The sequence below is a fragment of the Lepidochelys olivacea genome (assembly GCF_965140295.1).
Source record: "Lepidochelys olivacea isolate rLepOli2 genome assembly, chromosome: 5".
In the NCBI taxonomy this organism is placed as follows: domain Eukaryota; kingdom Metazoa; phylum Chordata; order Testudines; family Cheloniidae; genus Lepidochelys; species Lepidochelys olivacea.
The window spans coordinates 114,014,527-114,023,751 of record NC_140415.1 but is presented as its reverse complement, the minus strand read 5'-3'; the positions used below and the strand labels follow the sequence as shown (position 1 = coordinate 114,023,751).

The window sequence follows — 9,225 nt, the reverse complement described above, 5'->3', positions numbered from 1 at the left end:
TTTCTAGTATTCCAAGGTTTGAGAAGCTTCCTAGAGACTTTCTAAAAAAATATGAACATACTAAAAGACTTGCGAGCTTATGTGTGGAAAAGATATTGTCATTTAATTTCTTGAGATCAATTCAGTGAAAATTATACTTTTTCCCTTTGTGTTTCAACTGTTTCCAATTTCATTTCAGCTCCGGATGCTGCAACTACTGAGGAGAAGACAGACGGATGCAGTGGAAATCCTCCTCTCTGCAGATTCTTCCCACAGTGACATCTAACACTCCATAATGCTTGATGTCTTATGCCGTACATTCACTCTCATGAAATTCCAACTGCACAAATTTCATTTCATGTGATAATATTCTGTTCATTTACTCAGGTTTAAAATGCAAAATGAAGGATATCGATGCAAAAAAGTTACAAGACAATTAAGAATTTTAAAAGAAAGGGTTGGACCTTAAACATTGTTGACATTGTGTGTTTGCACTATATTTCTATGATGTCTTCTCTGATCCAATCTCACCTCTGAACTGTAACATGCAGTATAACCACAGTATAACAGCATAACACATATGAACTGGAACAGCTTCCAAACAAGCTCCCTGAGGCGGGAGTTCCAGTCAGAGATTCCAACATAGACTCATCAGCCAGCTGGGCATCTGGAGACAGGTTTGGTTGCAATGATGGAAAGCGGGACTCTCTTACCAGGACGGAAGGACGGACCTTCAGCTCACCAGGATGAAGGTGAAGAGATACCAGTTCTTTCCTCTAGCAGACAAGCAGTTCAGCATCAGCGCTGGCAAGAGAATCCAAGTGGAATTATGCAGTTTTCAACTACAGGACAAAGTCACAAAGAAGTTTAGAAATTAAAAATACCAACCTGTTTAGAAGGACTAACTGAAATCAATGAACATTTTAGACATGATTTACAATGAGATGCAGTGGAATTCTAAAAGCTGTTGCTACTATTTATTCTATTTGTGCATTGTGGAAATAGTTTCAGATCATTTTATGATATTTGTAACAGGATATTTATATCAGTCTATTATTTATTGCGCTTAATGATATTTTATCGTAGAATAATTGAAATAAATTATTTTCTTATACAAAATGGCAACAGAGTGGTAATGATTTGGTTAAAAAAAAATCCAACCAAACACTCTATTATTGTTCAGCCTTAAAACCCCAAGTCCAGAAAGTATTTATGCACGTGACTTCTAGTATGTGACCCATCCTACTGGTGTTCATGCTTCCAGCTGGGAACATACTTAGATACACGGATGAATCAGTGTGCAAGTTCACTGTACTTCCATAGGAAAAAAGGAGCTATGGAGTGATAATTAATCTTTCCACGATAACAAACCATGCACCACACCTGATCTCTGCCTCTTTTTCCTCTGCTACTTTTTCCTTGGTTGTTTTCCCCGAGCAGATAACTTCTTGTTGTGGATGTTTGGTGGAGTAGATGTCCTGGAAGAGGCCAAACTATTGCTGGGGGGCGGGTCCCGGGGGGAGAAGAGGGCACCAATCAAGACAGTATACACCTTCAAACACACACCAGTTAAGCTACCATTTAATTAGCTTGCTCATAACTCCATCAATCACGTTTGTGTGCCTTCACATACCACCTACCCACAATACATTTACAAGCACCAGCCCGCCCATTAAGTGTGGGCTTCCATGAATGCTCATCATTTGTGTGTCCCCCACACACATTCGGTTCCATCATTTTTGTGTGAGCACAGCACAGACAAAATTCATTCTTGAGTGCACACCACAAACAAAATTACATGTGAGTAATGAGAGCGGGAATAGGGCAATCGAATGAGGATTATCAAAGCTTCTCTGTCACCTCTAAAATGCAGCCCTTCTCCACTCTGAACTCTAGGGTACAGATGTGGGGACCTGCATGAAAGACCCCCCTAAGCTTATTCTTACCAGCTTAGGTTAAAAACTTCCTCAAGGTACAAACAGGGAAAGAGCCCACTTGGAGAGGTCTTCCCCCCAAAATATCCCCCCAAGCCCTATACCTGCTTTCCTGGGGAAGGCTTGATAAAAATCCTCACCAATTTGCATAGGTGAACACAGACCCAAACCCTTGGATCTTAAGAACAATGAAAAAGCAATCAGGATCTTAAAAGAAGAATTTTAATGAAAGAAACAGTAAAAGAATCACCTCTGTAAAATCAGGATGGTAAATACCTTACGGGGTCATCAGATTCAAAACACAGAGAATCCCTCTAGGCAAAACCTTAAGTTACAAAAATATACATTCCATTCAGCACAGCTTATTTACCAGCCATTTAAACAAAAGGAAATCTAATGCATTTCTAGCTAGATTGCTTCCTAACTTTTTACAGGAGTTCTGAAGAGCATTCCTGATCTGTTCCCGGCAAAAGCATCACACAGACAGACAGACAGACCCTTTGTTCCCCCCCCCACTCCAGCTTTGAAAGTAACTTATCTCCTCCTTGGTCATTTTGGTCAGGTGCCAGCAAGGTTATCCTAGCTTCTTAACCCTTTACAGGTGAAAGGGTTTTGCCTCTGGCCAGGAGGGATTTTATAGTTCTGTATACAGAAAGGTGTTACCCTTTCCTTTATACTTATGACAGGGGGAATACATCAGTCAGTTACTATCCAGGAACAATACTGAATTCTTCTGAAAAAGTCTAACTGCCCCAAACCTATACTGTGCCAGAGAGAAACTATTCCCACTCATGCCAGCAGACCTTGAATTAAAAAAGGGGCCATGCTGAGTGGAGAATTCAGTTGAGCTCTTTGACAATATCACCTGTATCATAAGGAGCAGCCAATGCCTGTGGGGAATGCCAGCTCGCATTTCTTAAAAGAGAGGAAAACTGTGTAAATATCCTCCACTGAAGTTCTCCCACATCCTTCCAATGGTGGGCAGGGAGGAGGAGGAGCAGGTTGGACCCCAGCCTTCCTCATGGAAGTGGCTGTCATTCCATCTCCACACTCAGCAGAGTCTATGGTTTCTGCACTGATCAAAAAGGTCTCTCCAGACACAGATCTGCAGCATCTGTCTCAGCTCTGGTCCCATTAGATTCCCTGCCCCAGTCCTTTCAGTGCCAAAGAGTATTTTCAGAACCATGATCCACCTACACAAAACTTGCTGGAGAGGTGGAGCCTCACTAGATCTGATGCCACCAGCAGGTTTATCACTATAATTTCACTCCCACCTCCAGGGAAGAGCTGAGAAAGGAAAAGGAAAAAAAATAGAAATCAGCTGTTGCCACCAGCTAAGTAAAAACCATGTGCACAAACGTCGTAAGAAATCAAAATTACAACCCTGTTCTTAAAAAAGGTAAATATTAAAAAGAGAGAGAGAGAGAGAGAGAGAGAAAGCTAATTGCGTCATTCTAGACATTTCCTGATCTACGTAGATATCTGGGGTTTCAAATGAGTAGTTTCTAGGTATGATACTGATGATATTTCATACCTGGCCCCTTATTTTACACATTAAATTTTTATTTATCGGGACAGTCCCCATATTTGGAGCTTTGTCATTTCTAAGTGCCTATAACCCCTCAACCCCTGCCCCGATTTTTCACACTTGTTGTCTGGTCACCCTAGCTGGGATATCAGCTGGGAAGTCTCTGAAGCTTGGCTTGGGCTTCCTCAGCGAGAGGAAATATACAACCCGTGCCTGGATGGTGTGGTGCTCTGTCACTCTCTTCTGGCACCTGAACCATTTAGAGATTGAGGAGTCTGCTACAACCCTGGCTTAAGAGGCATTATCACATGTTCACACAGTCAAGGCTCATGCACCAAGGTTCAAATGTCCAAGGTTCAATCCTGCCTGCTGACAACTTCAGCCTGTCGGCGTTACAAGGGGGGGCTCATCCAACATGTCAACTGGGAAGTCTTTGAAGCTCAGAATGTGCTTTAACATGTCCTCTCCCAGAAATATACCCAGAGGTGTTTACCTCTTCCAGGGGCCGTGTAATACGTTTAGATTACAATACGGAGACACTTTGCACAGGATTCTAACACACTATTGCTCTTTAATTAATCACTCGGAAATACAGAAAATGGAACAAAAATTGTAAACCCTATCTGCAATTCCCTGCCTCAGTTTCCTCAACACACCAGGCCATTCAATGAGCCTGTATCAGAATCACTTGGGGTCATCCAACATCCTTCTGTTGCAATGCATCACTTATATGCACAAAAACAGAGCATTCTCCTCCAGCTCACATAACCTGGCCTTGGCCAGTTCATCCCCTTCATTCCTCTTGCCCAAATGTCCTGTGGGTCTTCCCCCTGGGATTTCTTTTAGAACCTTTTGGTTTTGTCATCTGGCTCTTTGTTGACCTTCAGTAACTTTCCACTCCTAACCCCCATTCTCCTTAACACCAACTTCGCCAAACTGGTTTCCCAACTCGGAAACACAGTCTTAAAGTTAAGTGTCCCCATTGTCCTCAGCCTAGTGAGTACCTTCTGGAGGTCCTGTCCAACCGGATGGATACACATAGAAAGAGGTTTCCTATGATGAGGAAATTTCATGACAACAACTTCATAATATCACTTTAAAAGTAATAAGTCTTACAGAGACTCCTCCCCTTTTCCCCGGCCTCCGCCTGACACACACACACACACACACACAAACAAACCAAGCCATATGAATCAGGCTTGTGTACACTCAAGTCAGCAATTCTATCCCCCAGTTTTCTGACCAGCTGGTGCCACCCCTCCACACCCTCCACATCAGGCGTGTGTGCTCCTTGCCACCAACAACCAGTTTGGTGCACAGAATGGATTAAACTTTCAGTTATAACATCAACAATGCCTAAAAATTACCTAAACCCAACATTTAAAATTATAGTAATCAACCTGCCGGTGGCATCAGATCTAGTGAGGATCCTCCTCTCTACCAAGTTTGGTGTAAGTGGATAGCAGTTCTGAAGAGCTATCAGTCAACAGCAGCACTGCCAACCACATACTTCAGCCACAGCCTGAATATTTGAGACTGATTCAACATTTATGAAAAATGTTTGGCCCTTTGTAAACATTTTCTGAAATATTTGTACGTGTGAGTTTTTGTTGGAAAAGAATATCTCTGGAGTCAGAAAGTATAAGAAACACTCATATAAATACATATTTTAAAGAGACTTTTTTCCACAGAAGTTCATGCAGCCACCTGGAAAGCAGTTTTGAATTAGAAGGCAACCATCCCAGGAACAGACACAATAGCATTGACTCAGGTGAACCATCACACAGAACAAGCAGCAAATTATGAACAGCAAAGGGAAAAGATGTGGTGACAAGGTCCTGAGCAATCAGAGTGGAATGTGTATAAATCATTTGTCAAATCTTTTAAAATAAATACATTGGCAAATTCTGAATTTCTTTGCAGATTATTTGCAAATAGGAAAAGGGGCTACACTAACCTCTTATTTCATATTCAAATTAAGCTGGCTGACACAGAAAAAAATAATTCCAATAAAATTTCCTGCTATTTTCACTGAAATTTAAATGGACAGGATTTCATCAAATTCTAGCAAATATTTCAACCAGCTCAGTCTCCATCTAACCTTTCCCAGAAAACAGGCTCATTACTGATGAAAATATGCTGAAAGACTATGTGTCTTTCCTCCCATAGCTTTCTTAATTTAACAGGAAAAGCTTAAATTCAGATTATTTAATTCCTCTCCTTCACATAACTATTATCTCCTGAAGCTTCAACTTGCCAGGAAATGCACACGCAGAACTCCCAGTGGAGTAAATGCAAGATTGGGGTGCAGCACCTCTGGTATGATTGGGTCCCTTATATGGTATACTTATGTACAATAAACTGCATTTTTGAAAGTGACATTTCCGAATCGTTTAGGCAAAACTCTAGATTATGATTTTAAAAAGTGCTCGAGGTGATGGGAGAGGGAGATGTAAAAGAAGTGACACGGACAGAAATATGGTCATGTTTTCTTCTTTTCCTTCTTTAAAATTAATATGAAAACATTCCTTTTCAATTTTTGGGTTGAAAACCATTCCCCTTCACTGATGGAAACTCCAACGTGACAGCCTAGTGCTATGGTATGAAAAACAGAAAGTGAAACTTGCTACAGAAAGAAGGCTGCAAACTTCACTCATCAGACCACTTGAATTTCAATGTCCAAGCTCAGTGAAATGCACATTGAAAAAAGAATAAAGCTTGAATGGTGAAAAGGCAAACACATTTGAAAGTGACATTCATTTATGTCAGTCGCTCTAGCATATTTTTTACCAGTGACACAATCTTTTTGACAGGTTTCAGAGTAACAGCCGTGTTAGTCTGTATTCGCAAAAGGAAAAGGAGTACTTGTGGCACCTTAGAGACTAAATTGGTTCGTCTCTGAGGTGCCACAAGTACTCCTTTTCTTTTTACAATCTTTTTGGACAACTCCCTTCCATGTCACTACACTACATCACTGGGAACTACTCAGAACTGCCTGAGAAGACAGCATGTTCACACCCTTCAACTGTACCTGTTCCTTGGGCTTTTCACAACTGGTATCAGGTTCTTAAGTAAACCTCACAGTTTCTCAGTGCTCTCTGTCCATCCTCTGGTATTGGCCTACACACATGGCTTTTCATCTCTCATATTTCAGATGGCCAGGAAATTGCGAGAGATTAATAGAGACTTCTCTGGCCCCAATCTCCCACAGGAATTCTTTTCAGGCTTATCAAATATTAAGAGGTCCCTATAGTATTACTCCCTCTCAAAGGCTGGAAGGAAGGAATGAGACAGCCAGAGCATAGCAGGCTTTTCTGATTTTGAGTGCCACACCAGAAAGGGAAAGTTTGCCACCTGCTGGCAAAGTGAAGGAACAGCAGCTTTACACATCACTTCACTGCTGTTATTTGCAGAGTCTAGCAAAAAGAAGTTCTGCAGTAGTTCCCCCCATCTGCCAAAATTCACTGTTATCACTTAAAAGCATGGATAGTCTTGCTGATGTGACAGACATTCAGACCTGCCGAGCAGTGCTAACTACAGGAACTTGGGAGCAAACAGACAGGTCCCTACTCTAACCTGTAACTGGACGACACTGTTCATCATCATATTCTTCTTACTCTTTACATTTTCGTTATCTAAGAGGGCAGGGAGGACCGAAGGAAAGAAATGTTGGGGTTCAGTAAGATTAAAGTAGTTACCAACTGGGATTTGGTTCTTCGAATGACTTGTTCACTTCCACTAACTAAAAAGAAGGAAACCAAAAGTAAAAACCTCAAGCAGAAAAAACCCTGAAAAGTAGAAAGTGATGAAAGAAAAATCTTTTCCGACAGAATGCTTAAATTCAGAGACAGGGGTCGAAAACACAAAAGTTTACAGAACACCTTGAACAGACACCAGTTGCTCAAGTTCTACACAAACACAGGAAATCTAAGACATCATCATGATCAGCAGGAGTTTGCTGCAATTTTGCCTCATGCTGCACTTCTCCAGTGAAATTTCATGTCTGGACTGTAACAGGCTGCATGTTCTACAAACCAGAATGAACAGCGAGAGTTTAGAGCATCTGGAGAAAATGGGTAGCAACTTTCCCTTCCAATGTCTAAATGAAGGGATAGCTTTCAAGCCCAGAGATATCCTCAAGCTCCAACTGTCCCACCAAGAGAATGCCAAGGTAGCCATCCAGCAGATCCTCCAAGAGCTCTTCCATATCTTTAACAACAATCTCACCCAAGCTGCCTGGAATGGGACTTCCATAAAGGAATTCCAAAATGGACTTCACCAGCAGATTGAGAAACTGGAGATGTGTTTGAGTGCTGAGATGGAAAAGGAGGTAACCTACCCAGGAAATGAGACCCTCCTGCTCACCAGCCTCAAACTGAAGAGATTCTTCCAGACAATAGAGGATTTCCTGAAAGAAAAGCAATACAGCCGGTGTGCCTGGGAGATCATCCGTGTGGAAATACCCAGATGTTTCCTCATGCTCAACAAACTCACCAAGAGACTTGAAAATGAAGGTACCATCTTTTCTTTTTTCCTAGAAAAACTCAAATAATATTATTTGAATAAAACAGCTGGTGAAAGATGGGTGATAGGGTTATAACTCCTAATACGTCGGGCCCAATCTTTCTCCCATAGTAATTTTATGCATACAGCTATTTCAAACGCATGCTCAAATCTTTTCAGAGTAGCATATAATTTAGTGCTTCTCTACCACACACAATATTCTATATGAAAAATATACAAATATATCATAACTGCTAACTAAAGACAAAATATTGTTAAGTGATAACTAACTATGCCAAATAGAACTTTGACCAGTAAGTGTCTAAGTTGGGGAAAAGAACAGTGAGAAGCCCCCTTTCAACAACTACCTCGTAAGACAACATTCCAGTTAGGACACCAGAAAACGGGGGGTCTGTGTTCACACACTTCTATCCCATCAACTCATTTTGGACATAGGGACGGCCGAGGGTTCTTATTCTGCTTTTCTTTCTTTTGTTTACCCCTAACTTCAACAGCTTTAGTAACAACAAATTGTGACAAGATGACAAGTGCACTAAGGCTCAGGATTTAGGATTTGACATCTGGTTAGAAAAAGATGGCCTCTATTTGGCATTTGAATCTCTCCATGTTTGAACCATTCCCCTTTTTCATTCCAGCACGTGATGCTTCCAGTAATGATGCTATGAAAACAGCTGAATGAAACTGCACCTCCACTGGAGTCCTTCGTCTCTAAACTGATTCTCGAATCAGCAGCTTTCGAGACTCCTATCAGTCCATCTTGAATTAAGCAAACTGCCAAACTTCAACTGCACTATTTATAGCCTTCTTGCCATTACCAAGACTGATTTATTCACATGAGAAAATGTAAAACAGAAGATTTTGCTGAAAATATTGCAGAAGACAGCGTAGTATTTGAACCGAAGGAGAAAAACCTTACTATTTCTTAATCATTGGTATTAAACGTTTGCTCCGAATTTGCCTTGGGCTGCTTTTAAAAATGAAATCTTACCTCTTTACTGTAACAGTCTTCGCTTTGGCATAAGAAATATGAACCAGGACAATTTCCAAAAAAAAAGAAGGATAATTTTCCTGCAAAGGCAGAATGAAGAAAGACACCTAACATGGCCCCAAAATTTTCTCACGCCCAGAGAAACCCAGAAAGAGACTGCCAAAGTGGACATCCAGGAGATCCTCCAACAGATTTCCTACATCCAGGGGTGAAAGTAACTTAAAGGACTTACCGGTATGACAGAGTCCTGAGCAGAGGGTAGGCCAAAACCA

The 9,225-nt window shown here is 41.2% G+C and overlaps 1 protein-coding gene across 1 annotated transcript; it reads left to right on the top strand.

The window, feature by feature from the left end:
• Window positions 1-7,381: 7,381 nt before the first annotated feature.
• Window positions 7,382-8,644, top strand: LOC311520600 (interferon beta-like; the record flags this gene model as incomplete). The annotated part of the gene is made up of 2 exons (XM_084628152.1): window positions 7,382-7,955; window positions 8,601-8,644. The coding sequence occupies 2 exons, from the start codon at window positions 7,382-7,384 to the stop codon at window positions 8,642-8,644; spliced, it is 618 nt and encodes a 205-aa protein (XP_084484278.1).
• Window positions 8,645-9,225: the final 581 nt, after the last annotated feature.